We start from the raw sequence: 18,723 nt of genomic DNA on the forward strand, positions 1-18,723 counted from the left end.
TCTTTGTCAACTCTCTCTAGTGTGGTAGATGAAATGTGTAAATCTAGGTCAGTGTTCCTACTTTCCTGGTGTGGTATATGAAATGTGTAAATCTGGGTCAGTGTACCTACTTTCCTTTGGTGGTAGCTGTGTAAATCTAGGTCAGTGTACATACTTTCCTTGGGTGGTAGCTGTGTAAATCTAGGTCAGTGTACCTACTTTCCTTTGGTGGTAGCTGTGTAAATCTAGGTCAGTGTACCTACTTTCCTTGGGTGGTAGCTGTGTAAATCTAGGTCAGTGTACCTGCTTTCCTTGGGTGGTAGCTGTGTAAATCTAGGTTTCTGTTGTCTATACTCTATAGTGTGGTAGATGAAATGTATAAATCTGGGTCAGTGTACCTACTTTTCTTGGGTGGTAGCTGTGTAAATCTAGGTCAGTGTACCTACTTTCCTTGGGTGGTAGCTGTGTAAATCTAGGTCAGTGTACCTACTTTCCTTGGGTGGTAGCTGTGTAAATCTAGGTTTCTGTTGTCTATACTCTATAGTGTGGTAGATGAAATGTGTAAATCTAGGTCAGTGTACCTGCTTTCCTTGGGTGGTAGCTGTGTAAATCTAGGTCAGTGTACCTACTTTCCTTGGGTGGTAGCTGTGTAAATCTAGGTCAGTGTACCTACTTTCCTTGGGTGGTAGCTGTGTAAATCTAGGTTTCTGTTGTCTATACTCTATAGTGTGGTAGATGAAATGTGTAAATCTAGGTCAGTGTACCTGCTTTCCTTGGGTGGTAGCTGTGTAAATCTAGGTCAGTGTACCTACTTTCCTTGGGTGGTAGCTGTGTAAATCTAGGTTTCTGTTGTCTATACTCTATAGTGTGGTAGATGAAATGTGTAAATCTAGGTCAGTGTACCTGCTTTCCTTGGGTGGTAGCTGTGTAAATCTAGGTCAGTGTACCTACTTTCCTTGGGTGGTAGCTGTGTAAATCTATGTTTCTGTTGTCTACTCTCGGGTACGGTAATGGGAGTTTCTTTTGATATTCTGTTATCCTATTTTTGTATTAAAATTATACAATCAGTATTTGCTTTTTGTTGTAAGTTTGTAGCACGCTGTGTTGTATTTAAATGGATTTTATTACAGTAGTACAATGTTCCTGAGCAGTATTAAATGAATCTGTTCCCTAAGTTTTTATCCTGATTATGTTCAGTTTCATTTTCAGCAGAAATCTTTCATTTCTCAAAAATATAGATGACATAAAGAGATGCACCACTGATCAGTGTATGTCGACAAAGTCATTTGTAATAAGTAATTAATAAGGGTATTTGCTGAAATAAAATCAAAGCCTTGAAACAGTTCAATTTTTTTTTTACTGTACTGTCATATTACAAATCTAAATATAGAGGATGGTAAGTATGATGATGTCAGTGTTTCTATACTCTTAAAGTTCTAACTGATGTTATTGATCCAAAGTTAAAAAAAATTTAAAGTTTTTGTCTGTCTGTGGGACAGTTGATTCCGACATGATACTTGGCAACAGCTTCCTATAAGCTTGTCATATTTTATTTGGTAATTACAGCCTAAATGTCTGGTAATAAAGCCCACATGTATTGTAGTTTGATCAGAAATATCAACAAATATAATGACTTATGACAGACACAACAAGGCTATCATAAAACCTTAATGTGCCACATAACACAAAGTGTATTTGAGATGTACTACAATGTATTATATATCATTACTAATTAATGCTTCAATTCTATAGCTTCAGAATATGATAATATCTTAATTACTATAGACACAGTGTACATGCGTTATATTCCAATGTGTTCCATTTTATATACAGATGTTTATCATGTTTGACTAAGCTTTGTTGTTATTATACCTTTTGTAGAAACTTTTACCCCAGTGGAAGACAAACGTCCCAGGCCCCAGCACCAGTATGAGGAAGAAGAAGAGGAGATACCAAGGCGTCGCAGCAAATACAGCCTCGCCAATGCCAGGGTGGATGTCAAGGGTCTTATGAGGCCACAGTCTAAACGATTACCAAGACGATTTCCTTCTCCTTCCCCTTCTAGGCGGGAGTCTGACCACTCCCACTCAACTCTAACGGTAAATATATATAACAAAGGCATAGAGTCACATTTTCAGGAATATTTGAGGTAGATAAAATGAGGGAATTTTGAAAGTTACAGTGTTGATATTGTTTATGTTGAAATTTGAAGGAGGAGGAGTTGAAACGATTGCAGCAGCAGGAGAGGGAGATGAGGAAAAAGCAGATGATGAAGGACAGGAAACATCCAAAAAAAGGGCAGAAGTTGACACGACAGGAGCTTATAGAACAACAGAGACTTCAACAAGAGATGCAGAAGAAGAAATATGACTTACCTGCTGGTTACAAAGTGAGTGAAGTTTGTGTTGAGTTTAAGTTACCTGCTGGTAACTAGGTGAGGCCAAATTGTATTGAATGTGTGTTACTTGCTGGTTTTCTAAGTTAGGCAAAGTTGTGTTGTGTTACCTGCTTCTTACAAGGTGAGTCATGTTTTTGTAGAGTACAAGTTACCTGCTGTTTACCAGGTGAGTCCTGGTTGTCCTGAGTATGAATTGTCTTCTGGTTACAATGGAAGTCATTTGTGTTTTGAATATAAGTTACCTGCTGTTTACTAGGTGAGTCCTGGTTGTGCTGAGTATGAATTGTCCGCTGGTTACAGTGTAAGTCAATTTTGTGTTGAGTATAACTTACCTGCTGTTTATCAGGTGAGTCCTGGTTGTGCTGAGTATGAATTGTCTGCTGGATACAGTGTAAGGCATTTCTGTTTTGAGTATAAGTTACCTGTTGTTTATCAGGTGAGTCCTGGTTGTGCTGAGTATATATTGTCCGCTGGTTACAGTGTAAGTCAATTTTGTGTTGAGTATAACTTACCTGCTGTTTATCAGGTGAGTCCTGGTTGTGCTGAGTATGAATTGTCTGCTGGATACAGTGTAAGGCATTTCTGTTTTGAGTATAAGTTACCTGTTGTTTACTAGATGAGTAATGATTATTCTGAGTACGAGTTACCTACAGGTTACAAAGTAAGGTGTGTGACCAGAGTACAGGTAACATATTATGTGTGACCAGGTTACAGGTAGGATGTTATAGTGTGTGGGACCAGGTTACAGGTAGGATGTTATTGTGTGTGTAAACAGGTTACAGGTAGGATGATATAGTGTGTGACCAGAATACAGGTAGGACGTTATAGTGTGTGGGACCAGGTTACAGGTAGGATGTTATAGTGTGTGACCAGGTTACAGGTAGGATGTTATAGTGTGTGGGACCAGGTTACAGGTAGGATGTTATAGTGTGTGGGACCAGGTTACAGGTAGGATGTTATAGTGTGTGACCAGGTTACAGGTAGGATGTTATAGTGTGTGACCAGGTTACAGGTAGGATGCTATAGTGTGTGACCATGTTACAGGTAGGATGTTATAGTGTGTGACCAGGTTACAGGTAGGATGTTATAGTGTGACCAGGTTACAGGTAGGATGTTATAGTAGTGCCACAGTGCAAGCTTATGTTTGGCTTTGATTGCTGTGTATGTCTCCAGCCCAGGGCACCTGACCAAAAGAAGGACGATGCCAATGAAAGCAGCTACCCGATGGTCATGTTCCAACAGGAGGACATTGACAACTTCCAGGACATGATGTGGGACCCGGAACCTCAGGGTCCCAAACAAGTAGGCTTAATGGGCACCAAGCTTGACCTCCCACCTGCACGCAAGCCCATGGAACCACCAAGACCCATCAAGCCAATTGTAAATCGCCCAGGGCCTCCTCCAGTGAAACCTTTAGAACAGCCACCTTCCAGTACAGAGACAACAGCAACAACAGCACAGGACAAAAGGGAGGAAACTCCGATGCAGCTTAATATGCTAGATTTGCCTACACCACAACAATTTAAACCTCCAGAGGTAGGAAGAATTTTATGTTGAGAGAAAATGTACAGTTATATCATAACGATATGTACCATTTGTGTATCTATCATTTATGTACTGCAGATTTAGGATCTGAAACATTTTTAATAACATTTCAATAATATGAGTAAATTTGCAGGAACTGCTGTTAGAAAAAGCCAACATGAGTATCTGAATTTATTTTTCAACCAATTTAATACCTGTTTTTGAAGTCTTATGTGATTAGTCAATTTGCTTCCTGCAGTTATTTTAGTGTCTCATCTGCTATTAAGCTACTGGTTATTGCCCAGTTTTAGAGGGCTACATGTAGAAATCTGCTACAGCTTTGGTTGAATACTTAGATTTTTGCTTGAATTGTGATAATTTTTGTTGTAGCATGAATTTTGAGGATTTTCAAGATACAATCACTAGTTTGACTTCATTAGTTTGTCTTCAATTTAACTTTACTTTTCTTTGATGCTCTCCGTGAACATAGAACTTGTAGCATAACTAGTGTCTGTAAAAAATCTGTTCAGTTCTCATTCAAATCAACCTGAAACTGCATTCAGCAATCATTGAATGGTTGATTGTATTACCTGTGATGAAAAGTCACTGAAGCAAGACAATGGTGTTATTTTTGGCAGCAATGGTGGTGTAATGTTGTCAAACTTTCACTTAAGAGTTTTGAATTTCCAACTTTAATCAAACATAATTGACAGTTACATCACATAGTGGACACCCCTTGGAACATATATTATTTACTAAATATCTTCTTAATTTTACTGTCCAATAGCTCTGATATAGAGGATGCTGAGAAGCTGGAAGTTTTGCATTTACATGTAGCCCAGGTTCTGATTTAGTATAAACCTGTTTCAATCAAGCCTTGAATAAAGATATATTGTAGTATGGACCCTTCAGATAGTTTACATGAATGTATTGGGTTTCATTCCCCTTGATCAAAAGATCGTGGGCATATTGTTTTTGTGCTGTTTAATTGTCTGTCTGTTTGTTTGCCTGTTGTCAACTTTTATATTGCCCATAACTATTGCACTGTAAGAGGTAGGATTTCGTATTTGCCATGTGTGTTCCTTGTGACAAGACATAAAGAAATGACACGAAGACACAAAGTGTCATGCAATTAGCACATGCCTCAGACCACAAAGTTTTAATGTCCCACTTCAGAATTTTGTTGAGAACCAGGGTCATAGTGTTTCATAAATATGTCTTGTTTTTGGTGTGGTTCTGGTTGAAATAACTATGAAGTCTTCATGGCTTGTTCTGTTTACTTCAGATTTAGTTATTGTTATATTGAAATAAGAAATGTAAAATATCTGTTTTCACCTGGTCTGAAGGACCAGTGAGTTTATGCCATACTGTGATCCTCTGTTGTCCATCCATCATCTGTTTTCATTTTTCTACAGATTGCTACTGGTTATGAAAGAGTAGATTTTTACCAAAGTTGGTCAGAAGCATCCTTTGGGGAAGGGGAGAAAATTTTGTATCAATGGGCATGGTGGGTCTCAGCCCCTTAGGGCCAACTGGGCAGGACCCAATAGGGAAAATAGAGCAAATTCTTTAAAATCCTACTCCTCCTGTAGGAATGATTGGATTTTGTAAAAATTTAGTCAGAAGCATTCTTATGCGATTGGGAATCAATTCTGTATGAATGATAAGTCTTGGCCCCCTGGGGCCAAGAGGGGCAAGTCCATATAGGGGAAATAAAGCACATTCTTTAAATTCTACTCCTCCTGTAGGAATGTGAGGATTCTGTGTCAATTTGTTTTAAAGCATGATGGCTTTGCTTATGACACAATGTGGCACAATGGGAAAATAGATATGTCATGTGTTGTTTACTTGGATATTAAAAATTTCTTATCTTTTAGTTTTGTTGAAGCAATTTCAGCCAAGCAAAACTTGGTGAGCAATACATACCCTATGGGCCTCTTGTCCTTTCTCTCCTTGGGAAGAGTAATATATTTGGGGTAAAAATATCCAATTTGAGTTAATTTTGAGAATTTACAGATTTTCTATGTCATGTTTTACAATGCATGGATACTTAAAAGCCACTAACAACATATCTATTGTGATTTTTTAGGTGCATTTTGCATATTATCAAAAGAATTACCATACGATACCATATTAAAGAATGAAAAGACACATAGTAAGGTGTAATTCCTGAGATTAAGATACGTCTATGTTGTTGTTGACATATCACACATCATATTAATAGTTAATTTATTCTGGTGTTTCAGCCGAAGCCTCCATCACCTACTAAAGATGTAGAAAAGCCAGATAATAAAGGTATTATTTTTGTATCACTTGATCCTCATGAAGTATTCACATGACCCGTGATCATAATAGAAAGAAAGGTATCAGGACATCAGAATGTGTTTTGTTTATTAGTACAATTCTATGATGAGGTACAAGTACAGCCATGTCCTCTTAGGTTAGTCTAAAATGATATGTGTATCAGATCAGGCCACACTTAGGAATGTTTCACACGTACAGTGGATGTTGATAACCATATAAAATAGGCTTAAAGCAGGCCACACTTAGGAATGTTTCACAAGTACAGTGGATGTTGATAACCATATAAAATAGGCTTAAAGCAATGCTTTGACATTAATTTTATTTACAAGGATTATATAACAGAGTATGACAAAAACATTTGATAGCAGAGCATGAAATTGACTCAGGTTATCATAAACAATAGACGTCACTGCATGAAATAGCCTCTAAGACTGACAGTAGTGTATGTATCCAAGCATAGCAATAGTCACTGTGTCATAATCTCTATACAAGGGGATTTTTTCAATGCATGTCATGTCCTCAGACAAAAGTCATTTTATCAATCTCACTTGCATGTTGGATGTGTGATTTAGCTGTATTTCTGTATCACCTCACTTTGTTGAATGTCAGTTCCCTGTACTGCAACATGTACATATGTATGAAGGTGATGCAAAATCACTCTCTATTGGTCCCTATAATAGTAATCACTGATATGTAGGACTTCAACAAAAATCAGCAGAGGAAGAGAGAGACCAAGAGAACCTCTCACCTGATGTAGAGACGGCTGTGCAGCGACGATGGGAAAGGAGCGAGGTCATGCCCAAGTCTGTGGCGCCCGCTCCACAGGGCACCCTCAAAAGGTTATCCGAACAGCGCAAATCAAGCTCCAAGCCAATCAAAATTATCCTGCCGCGGGAAAATGATGCACCACAAGATCCTCACACACGTAATTCTTACCTTGTCTTGGTTGAATGCTTACCCTCCTAAAACCTAACACCTGTAACCTTACAGTAGCTGATATGTACTCATGTACTGTGTTAAATTCTGTATACCCTGAGCTGTACTAACATTATACCCTGACCTGTAACATTATATCCTAATCAGATAGCTCTGTCTTTCTTTACATATTATTTGCTTAAGCTTCTGATATAACCTATTATTATATAATATATATATTATATTATATAATCCAATATAATCTGCTTTTACCCATTTTATCATTTTCTGCAGTAAATCATTTATTATTGGTTTGTGCTATCAACAATTATCATTAGTTTGTGTCCTCACCAATTATCATTAGTTTGTGTTCTCACCAATTCTCATTAGTTTGTGTCCTCACCAATTCTCATTAGTTTGTGTCCTCACCAATTATCATTAGTTTGTGTCCTCACCAATTCTCATTAGTTTGTGTTCTCACCAATTATCATTAGTTTGTGTCCTCACCAATTATCATTAGTTTGTGTCCTCACCAATTATCATTAGTTTGTGTCCTCACCAATTCTCATTAGTTTGTGTCCTCACCAATTCTCATTAGTTTGTGTTCTCACCAATTCTCATTAGTTTGTGTTCTCACCAATTATCATTAGTTTGTGTCCTCACCAATTCTCATTAGTTTGTGTTCTCACCAATTCTCATTAGTTTGTGTTCTCACCAATTCTCATTAGTTTGTGTTCTCACCAATTCTCATTAGTTTGTGTTCTCACCAATTCTCATTAGTTTGTGTTCTCACCAATTCTCATTAGTTTGTGTTCTCACCAATTATCATCAGTTTGTGTTCTCACCAATTATCATCAGTTTGTGTTCTCACCAATTCTCATTAGTTTGTGTTCTCACCAATTATCATCAGTTTGTGTTCTCACCAATTATCATCAGTTTGTGTTCTCACCAATTATCATCAGTTTGTGTTCTCACCAATTATCATCAGTTTGTGTTCTCACCAATTATCATCAGTTTGTGTTCTCACCAATTATCATCAGTTTTTGTTTGTCCTCACCAATTCTCATTAGTTTGTGTTCTCACCAATTATCATTAGTTTGTGTTCTCACCAATTCTCATTATTAGTTTTTGTGTCCTCACCAATTCTCATTAGTTTGTGTTCTCACCAATTCTCATTAGTTTGTGTTCTCACCAATTATCATTAGTTTGTGTCCTCACCAATTATCATTAGTTTGTGTTCTCACCAATTCTCATTAGTTTGTGTTCTCACCAATTATCATTAGTTTGTGTTCTCACCAATTATCATCAGTTTGTGTTCTCACCAATTATCATTAGTTTGTGTCCTCACCAATTATCATTAGTTTGTGTCCTCACCAATTCTCATTAGTTTGTGTCCTCACCAATTCTCATTAGTTTGTGTTCTCACCAATTATCATCAGTTTGTGTTCTCACCAATTATCATCAGTTTGTGTTCTCACCAATTATCATCAGTTTGTGTTCTCACCAATTATCATCAGTTTGTGTTCTCACCAATTATCATTAGTTTGTCCTCACCAATTCTCATTAGTTTGTGTTCTCACCAATTATCATTAGTTTGTGTTCTCACCAATTCTCATTAGTTTGTGTTCTCACCAATTATCATTAGTTTGTGTCCTCACCAATTATCATTGGTTTGTGTCCTCACCAATTCTCATTAGTTTGTGTCCTCACCAATTCTCATTAGTTTGTGTTCTCACCAATTCTCATTAGTTTGTGTTCTCACCAATTATCATTAGTTTGTGTCCTCACCAATTATCATTAGTTTGTGTTCTCACCAATTATCATTAGTTTGTGTTCACACCAATTCTCATTAGTTTGTGTCCTCACCAATTATCATTAGCTTGTGTTCTCACCAACTATCATTAGTTTGTGCCCTGTCTTCTGCACAAGTAATAATGGCAATTTTATACCTGGGATATGGGTTTACCACAGTAAGGCACATCTTATGTATCAGAAGTATGTCATTTTGATCTATAATTTGATCTTTGACCTGCATCAAATAAAAAACTTGTCCAGGGGGGGGGGGGGGGGGGGGGGGGGGGTGGGGGGGTGGGGGATGGGGGAGGGGGTGGTGTGAATGTAATTCACCAAAATATCTTATTCATTTGTGTTCTCACCAATTATTACTCGTTTCTGACATCACCCATTATTATTACTTTCTGCTGTCACCCATTACATTTGGACAATAATTGTTGGTACAACATAACAAAATATAATGTATTATTTTTTCACAGCAGATGATTTTAAGATTTCTCAAACAGAGAGTAGATACGTTAAAAACGATAAGTGTCAAGAGAAGTCAGAATTATATTATGATAAGGTTGAATACTTTAGCTAAATGACCAGCACTGATTTATTTAATTCATAAATAGAAATGATCAACTTTGTTTCCCAAATGAGCATATACTCTGGTGGATTTAAATCTTCATCAGAAAATAACAGGCTTGATACAATCAACATATATTTCAAGATTTTTTGAAAAATTTCCTTGTCTGTACATATTTAAATTTTATTTATGATTTTGAGCTATTTAAACTTTGAATGTAAATAACCATTTTTTTACCTGTGACATAAGCTATGTGGTTTCAGTGTGGGCTTTGTTTGAAAAGTATTCTAATCATTGTACATGCTTGATATTTCAGAAAATCTTCAAAAGTACTAATTTTATGAATTCACTTCCTTGTATTTATTTATTGCAGAGAAAAATATACAATGTTGTGTTGCTTTTAAATACAGTCAGATAGATTCATGTACCTTCCTTGTATATTTGTTTATTGTATTACAGATGTTCCGATGATCAACTTATTTCTTTCAGATATAGTATAAGCTGACTTTTTATGTGCAAGGGCACCATAAAAATAAACTTTGTAATAACTTTAAAATGTGCAATCTCTCTTTTTCCCTAAAATAGTTATTATGCTGTTCAGAAACAGTAAATGAGTTATTCCCCTTTGTATAGCTTGCGGGTTAAATCCAGATAAGCTCATATATGTGTAATGATATATGCCTTTGATATGAATTGTGAATTTTGGATCTTTGATTGTTTACACCTCAGAATATATTGATCTTTCATATAGAATTCAGATGAGAAACATCAAGGCATTGAAGTGTGAGAAAAAAAATCACACTGGGCTTATAATTTTGGAAATTTCAATATTAAGATAACTGTTTTAGAGAACTAGAGAATTTCATAATGGTTTAATATTGATTTTGTGCATCAAATTTCCTGAATCATTTATTTCAAGTAAAATTAATGATGACAGTGATATAAATGATATTTACAACATCTTTGCAGATGAGATCACAATTGTTTGTGTCCCAATATATTTGTATGAAAATAATGAGAAGAGGTAGGATAACAAATATTTCTATCCCAGTATATTTGTATGTATTGAAAAAATGAGATAAATTTTAAAAATTTTGTTTCTGTCCCTGCAGTACAAGAATCGCCAATGCCAGAAATAACAGAGGAGGACATTGAAAAATACATGAAGGCCCTGGACTCTGATCCTGAGGAGGAGGAGATAGAGGTCTACCATGGGGCTGTCAGAAGGATGAGCAGATCTAAGAGATCTGTCAAAGATGGAGGTGTTCTCATGTTGGAAGAGAAAAAGATAATTCGCCCCTACTCCTCTGTCACACGCAGAGATACACCAGAAGGTACGTGTACCACCGTTACCAAGGCCTAAGCTTAAAGCGCTTCTGTAGTATTGGTTTGAATGTTGTTAATTTCGAGGATGTTTCACTGAATGCTATTTTGATAACTAATACAATGATGAGAGATCAAGTTCACTTCAAAACAGTTTCCTGAGATTGGACCGTGATATTGTTTCTACTTCCATATTGTTTTGTAGAGTTTGGAAAATAAATTCAGGATACAATATATTTTTTTGCATGTGAATGGTGCTTTAAACAAGAAAATTAACATCTAACACTGCTGGTATTCATCAGTGTAACAGTCTTTTCAGATTTAATTGGTAATGTTAGTTCACAGTCAGATGGTTCATATTTGTTAATTTTTCTTTACAGCCAAAAAAGACCCTGACCGAGTACGGCCCCAAACTGCACAAGTACATTTCCATGCTAATGTAAGTCTGCTTCTATATTTTAATGATGTATTCATATTATCATACCTTTTCATGTTAGATACACAACTACAACCAATAAAACACAAAAAGTACAAGTTCTGTGAATTCCTACAGATACCGTCAATGACAACTTATATTCAGGAAAACATTAACAGAATACATGTCAAAAGGAGGTACATTTGTAAACCAGATCAAAGGCGAGGCCATACTTTAGACTATGTAAGAATTGGGGAAGCACTTGTAAAAAAGTTATTATTAATGATCATTATGTGACAAGATGAGAATGACATTCCTTTGACAAGATAAGAATTGAGAGCATTCCTTTGAGTCAATAAGAGTTGTAAACGTTCCTGGTCAAAGACAAGAATTGAGAGCAGTCCTTTGAGTCAATAAGAGTTGTTATTATTCCTGGTCCTAGATAAGAATTGAGAGCAGTCCTTTGAGTCAATAAGAGTTTGTAAACATTCCTGGTCCTAGATAAGAATTGAGAGCAGTCCTTTGAGTCAATAAGAGTTGTAATTATTCCTGGTCCTAGATAAGAATTGAGAGCAGTCCTTTGAGTCAATAAGAGTTGTAATTATTCCTGGTCCTAGATAAGAATTGAGAGCAGTCCTTTGAGTCGATAAGAGTTTGTAAACATTCCTGGTCCTAGATAAGAATTGAGAGCAGTCCTTTGAGTCAATAAGAGTTGTAATTATTCCTGGTCCTAGATAAGAATTGAGAGCAGTCCTTTGAGTCAATAAGAGTTGTAATTATTCCTGGTCCTAGATAAGAATTGAGAGCAGTCCTTTGAGTCAATAAGAGTTGTAAACATTCCTGGTCCTAGATAAGAATTGAGAGCAGTCCTTTGAGTCAATAAGAGTTGTAAACATTCCTGGTCCTAGATAAGAATTGAGAGCAGTCCTTTGAGTCAATAAGAGTTGTAATTATTCCTGGTCCTAGATAAGAATTGAGAGCAGTCCTTTGAGTCAATAAGAGTTGTAAACATTCCTGGTCCTAGATAAGAATTGAGAGCAGTCCTTTGAGTCAATAAGAGTTGTAAACATTCCTGGTCCTAGATAAGAATTGAGAGCAGTCCTTTGAGTCAATAAGAGTTGTAATTATTCCTGGTCCTAGATAAGAATTGAGAGCAGTCCTTTGAGTCAATAAGAGTTGTAATTATTCCTGGTCCTAGATAAGAATTGAGAGCAGTCCTTTGAGTCGATAAGAGTTTGTAAACATTCCTGGTCAAAGATAAGAATTGAGAGCAGTCCTTTGAGTCAATAAGAGTTGTAAACATTCCTGGTCCTAGATAAGAATTGAGAGCAGTCTTTTGAGTCAATAAGAGTTGTAATTATTCCTGGTCCTAGATAAGAATTGAGAGCAGTCCTTTGAGTCAATAAGAGTTGTAATTATTCCTGGTCCTAGATAAGAATTGAGAGCAGTCCTTTGAGTCGATAAGAGTTTGTAAACATTCCTGGTCCTAGATAAGAATTGAGAGCAGTCCTTTGAGTCAATAAGAGTTGTAATTATTCCTGGTCCTAGATAAGAATTGAGAGCAGTCCTTTGAGTCAATAAGAGTTGTAATTATTCCTGGTCCTAGATAAGAATTGAGAGCAGTCCTTTGAGTCGATAAGAGTTTGTAAACATTCCTGGTCCTAGATAAGAATTGAGAGCAGTCCTTTGAGTCAATAAGAGTTGTAATTATTCCTGGTCCTAGATAAGAATTGAGAGCAGTCCTTTGAGTCAATAAGAGTTGTAATTATTCCTGGTCCTAGATAAGAATTGAGAGCAGTCCTTTGAGTCAATAAGAGTTGTAATTATTCCTGGTCCTAGATAAGAATTGAGAGCAGTCCTTTGAGTCAATAAGAGTTGTAAACATTCCTGGTCCTAGATAAGAATTGAGAGCAGTCCTTTGAGTCAATAAGAGTTGTAATTATTCCTGGTCCTAGATAAGAATTGAGAGCAGTCCTTTGAGTCGATAAGAGTTTGTAAACATTCCTGGTCAAAGATAAGAATTGAGAGCAGTCCTTTGAGTCAATAAGAGTTGTAAACATTCCTGGTCCTAGATAAGAATTGAGAGCAGTCTTTTGAGTCAATAAGAGTTGTAATTATTCCTGGTCCTAGATAAGAATTGAGAGCAGTCCTTTGAGTCAATAAGAGTTGTAATTATTCCTGGTCCTAGATAAGAATTGAGAGCAGTCCTTTGAGTCAATAAGAGTTTGTAAACATTCCTGGTCCTAGATAAGAATTGAGAGCAGTCCTTTGAGTCAATAAGAGTTGTAATTATTCCTGGTCCTAGATAAGAATTGAGAGCAGTCCTTTGAGTCAATAAGAGTTGTAATTATTCCTGGTCCTAGATAAGAATTGAGAGCAGTCCTTTGAGTCGATAAGAGTTTGTAAACATTCCTGGTCCTAGATAAGAATTGAGAGCAGTCCTTTGAGTCAATAAGAGTTGTAATTATTCCTGGTCCTAGATAAGAATTGAGAGCAGTCCTTTGAGTCAATAAGAGTTGTAATTATTCCTGGTCCTAGATAAGAATTGAGAGCAGTCCTTTGAGTCAATAAGAGTTGTAATTATTCCTGGTCCTAGATAAGAATTGAGAGCAGTCCTTTGAGTCAATAAGAGTTGTAAACATTCCTGGTCCTAGATAAGAATTGAGAGCAGTCCTTTGAGTCAATAAGAGTTGTAATTATTCCTGGTCCTAGATAAGAATTGAGAGCAGTCCTTTGAGTCGATAAGAGTTTGTAAACATTCCTGGTCAAAGATAAGAATTGAGAGCAGTCCTTTGAGTCAATAAGAGTTGTAAACATTCCTGGTCCTAGATAAGAATTGAGAGCAGTCTTTTGAGTCAATAAGAGTTGTAATTATTCCTGGTCCTAGATAAGAATTGAGAGCAGTCCTTTGAGTCAATAAGAGTTGTAATTATTCCTGGTCCTAGATAAGAATTGAGAGCAGTCCTTTGAGTCGATAAGAGTTTGTAAACATTCCTGGTCCTAGATAAGAATTGAGAGCAGTCCTTTGAGTCAATAAGAGTTGTAATTATTCCTGGTCCTAGATAAGAATTGAGAGCAGTCCTTTGAGTCAATAAGAGTTGTAATTATTCCTGGTCCTAGATAAGAATTGAGAGCAGTCCTTTGAGTCGATAAGAGTTTGTAAACATTCCTGGTCCTAGATAAGAATTGAGAGCAGTCCTTTGAGTCAATAAGAGTTGTAATTATTCCTGGTCCTAGATAAGAATTGAGAGCAGTCCTTTGAGTCAATAAGAGTTGTAATTATTCCTGGTCCTAGATAAGAATTGAGAGCAGTCCTTTGAGTCAATAAGAGTTGTAATTATTCCTGGTCCTAGATAAGAATTGAGAGCAGTCCTTTGAGTCAATAAGAGTTGTAAACATTCCTGGTCCTAGATAAGAATTGAGAGCAGTCCTTTGAGTCAATAAGAGTTGTAATTATTCCTGGTCCTAGATAAGAATTGAGAGCAGTCCTTTGAGTCAATAAGAGTTGTAATTATTCCTGGTCCTAGATAAGAATTGAGAGCAGTCCTTTGAGTCGATAAGAGTTTGTAAACATTCCTGGTCCTAGATAAGAATTGAGAGCAGTCCTTTGAGTCAATAAGAGTTGTAATTATTCCTGGTCCTAGATAAGAATTGAGAGCAGTCCTTTGAGTCAATAAGAGTTGTAAACATTCCTGGTCCTAGATAAGAATTGAGAGCAGTCTTTTGAGTCAATAAGAGTTGTAATTATTTCTGGTCCTAGATAAGAATTGAGAGCAGTCCTTTGAGTCAATAAGAGTTGTAATTATTCGTGGTCCTAGATAAGAATTGAGAGCAGTCCTTTGAGTCGATAAGAGTTTGTAAACATTCCTGGTCCTAGATAAGAATTGAGAGCAGTCCTTTGAGTCAATAAGAGTTGTAATTATTCCTGGTCCTAGATAAGAATTGAGAGCAGTCCTTTGAGTCAATAAGAGTTGTAATTATTCCTGGTCCTAGATAAGAATTGAGAGCAGTCCTTTGAGTCGATAAGAGTTTGTAAACATTCCTGGTCCTAGATAAGAATTGAGAGCAGTCCTTTGAGTCGATAAGAGTTTGTAAACATTCCTGGTCCTAGATAAGAATTGAGAGCAGTCCTTTGAGTCAATAAGAGTTGTAAACATTCCTGGTCCTAGATAAGAATTGAGAGCAGTCCTTTGAGTCAATAAGTGTTATAAACATTCCTGGTCCTAGATAAGAATTGAGAGCAGTCCTTTGAGTCAATAAGAGTTGTAATTATTCCTGGTCCTAGATAAGAATTGAGAGCAGTCCTTTGAGTCAATAAGAGTTGTAAACATTCCTGGTCCTAGATAAGAATTGAGAGCAGTCCTTTGAGTCAATAAGTGTTATAAACATTCCTGGTCCTAGATAAGAATTGAGGATGTTTCTGTGAGTCGATAAGAGTTTGTAAACATTCCTGGTCCTAGATAAGAATTGAGGATGTTTCTGTGAGTCGATAAGAGTTGTAAACATTCCTGGTCCTAGATAAGAATTGAGGATGTTTTTGTGAGTCGATAAGAGTTGTAAACATTCCTGGTCCTAGATAAGAATTGAGGATGTTTCTGTGATTAAATCATAATTGAAAAGATTCCTTTCAGTAGTTCAAAATTAAGATCATTCTTGTAGATAGATCAGAATAAAGAAAGTTCCTGTTACCATATAAGAATTGAGGACATTCCTAAAGTTCCTGTTACCATATAAGAATTGAGGACATTCCTAAAGTTCCTGTTACCATATAAGAATTGAGGACATTCCTGTCAGTAAGTCAGGAATGTTTCCTGTGATAAGTGTGATAAGATAAGAATTGAAAACTTTTCTGTGACTAGATAAGAATAAAAGAAAACTGTGAGCAGGTAAGAATTATAAGTATTCCAAAAAGTAGGTCAGAATTATAAGTATTCCAAAAGGTAGGTCAGAATTATAAGTATTCCAAAAAGTAGGTCAGAATTATAAGTATTCCAAAAAGTAGGTCAGAATTATAAGTATTCCAAAAAGTAGGTCAGAATTATAAGTATTCCAAAAAGTAGGTCAGAATTATAAGTATTCCAAAAAGTAGGTCAGAATTATAAGTATTCCAAAAAGTAGGTCAGAATTATAAGTATTCCAAAAAGTAGGTCAGAATTATAAGTATTCCAAAAAGTAGGTCAGAATTAAAAGTATTCCAAAAAGTAGGTCAGAATTATAAGTATTCCAAAAAGTAGGTCAGAATTATAAGTATTCCAAAAAGTAGGTAAGAATTATAAGTATTCCAAAAAGTAGGTCAGAATTATAAGTATTCCAAAAAGTAGGTCAGAATTATAAGTATTCCAAAAAGTAGGTCAGAATTATGGACAATCTGAGTGAGTGAAGAACATTGCTGTCACTAGATAAGAAGTGATGACGTTCCTGTGAGTAGATAAGAATCAAGGACATTTTTGTTAGTCAAAAAGAATTAAAAATTTGCCATTTACTACTTAGAAGGTGAGAACTTTCCTGTGAGTAGAAAAGAATTGGAAAAGTTCCTGTTCTAGATAAGGATAAACAGCATTCCTGTGATGATAAAAACTTTGAACTTTTCTGTGATTAGATTAGAATTGTGGACCTACATAAGACTACATAAGAACCAAGAATGTGCATGTGATTGGATTAGAAATCAGGAAGTTATTGTGGGTATGACTAGCTTAGAATTGAAGACAAACATTACTACATGTACTTGGGGCTAGATAAAATATGAAGAAACGCCTCATAAATCAAGGAAATTCCAGTGACTACATGTGTGACTAGATGTAATATCAGGAAGTATCATTGGATAATTTCACCAATGTGGGATAAAGTATGGTACACAAATATAAATGTAGGGTTGAATAACACGAAACTGATGTTATGACAATTAACACAAATCTGAAATTCCAGATGTTTGTCCGAGAACAATGCTTACCGGTCAACATCTAGATGTTGACTACTTATGTCACAGCTCTTTACTGTTAGGTACTTGGCAATTTGTTATAGTGGATGTCAAACTAAACAAATTAATGGCCATTACATAACATATTTAATTTTTTAATTGTTTACCAATTCATTCAGAAGACCATTAAAGTTAATTTTGAGATGATGATGATGATGATGATGATGATGATGATGATGATGATGATGATGATGATGAGATGATGATGATGATGATGATGATGATGATGATGATGATGATGATGATGATGGCCATTAAATATATTTAATGGCAGTTAAATCTGATTTTGTTATGTAGATTAATTTGATCAGGAATACAACAGCTGTAATGAGCATTAATGTAATATTATTGAGGTTAATGGCAGTTAAGGTAGACCTGAAAAAAAAATCAAGAGAGGATGCTCATTACTATTCAAATTCAAAATAAAAAAAAACTTTGGCCATTAATGAAAACTGCAACATGAGTAATAATGTCCATTACCGTTAATTTAATGTCAGTTTCTGATTTTTAAATACTGAACTGAATGATTTAATTTGTATCAAATGTCAGTATATTATCTTATTAATGGCTTTTTATATGGATGTACAGATGACCATTAAGAAATTACAAACAAGTTTTGATAGGGTGTTTTAATGAGTTCAGTTCAATACTAAATTAATGGTATTTTAATGATTGTTGCATGTGTTAGTCTTCATTAATGACATGTTAACACTGTAGTTTGGTAAGAGAGAGAGAGGATTTGATTCGCGTAGTAAACAGTCTTTGTTGTTAATGATACAAGATATATGAGGTAATGTAAAAGAGTCTGTGTCAAATGGTACAGGGTAACAAAGTATGTCCTTATAGGCTTGTCAAAAATATAAGGTATGTCCTTATAGGCCTGTCAAAAATACAAAGTATGTCCTTATAGGCTTGTCAAAAAAAACCAAGGTATGTCCTTATAGGCTTGTCAAAAATACAAGGTATGTCCTTATAGGCTTGTCAAAGTACATGATATGACTGATCTAAATTTGAAGGAGGACACAGTTTGTTCCAGGAGTATTGCCATTGAGTTAAGAAAGGTTCTTGGTGTTGGACTATCTATCAGAATTAGTAATTTCTTTGTAGTCTTTGATCTGCTCTATAGTAGTGTGTATGACTATAATTGTACCTGACCAGCATAAGTGTTTTGCCAATTTTGATAAAAAAAATTCTCAAATTAACTTAAAGTGAACTCTCCTTCACTTTTGAGAGATATATTGAAACTTTTAGAATGGGTAAGTAAAAAACAATTTTGTCAGTGTAGTAAGCATGTGGTTTCTCACTGAAGGATTTCAGGGCCTGTGGAAACAAGTCATTTTTGACACATTTTTGATGATAATTGGCAAATTGGATTTAGATAGTAACAGCTGTCACATGTAGTGCAGCAAATGGTTTCCCATTGATATGTTTCCTTTTCTCATTCACTTGAACTCTGACCTTTGCATTTGAACTTTTATGAACTTCACATAGATGATGTGTATTTAGCATTTAAAAAAAAAAAA

The 18,723-nt window shown here is 35.7% G+C and overlaps 1 protein-coding gene across 1 annotated transcript in view; it reads left to right on the forward strand.

The window, feature by feature from the left end:
• LOC132555908 (uncharacterized) overlaps positions 1-18,723 on the forward strand; it is a 65,969-nt gene that overhangs the window by 33,760 nt on the left and 13,486 nt on the right. Inside the window, exons 26-32 of the mRNA XM_060220286.1 lie at positions 1,861-2,078; positions 2,192-2,368; positions 3,551-3,913; positions 6,148-6,196; positions 6,903-7,130; positions 10,598-10,819; positions 11,189-11,247. Coding sequence (XP_060076269.1) covers positions 1,861-2,078; positions 2,192-2,368; positions 3,551-3,913; positions 6,148-6,196; positions 6,903-7,130; positions 10,598-10,819; positions 11,189-11,247 — 1,316 coding nt within the window. The remainder of the gene's footprint in view (positions 1-1,860; positions 2,079-2,191; positions 2,369-3,550; positions 3,914-6,147; positions 6,197-6,902; positions 7,131-10,597; positions 10,820-11,188; positions 11,248-18,723) is intronic.

This window comes from Ylistrum balloti, unplaced genomic scaffold (genome assembly GCF_031769215.1).
Source record: "Ylistrum balloti isolate Yb309-2 unplaced genomic scaffold, AGI_CSIRO_Ybal_v1 Utg370524, whole genome shotgun sequence".
Classification (NCBI taxonomy): domain Eukaryota; kingdom Metazoa; phylum Mollusca; class Bivalvia; order Pectinida; family Pectinidae; genus Ylistrum; species Ylistrum balloti.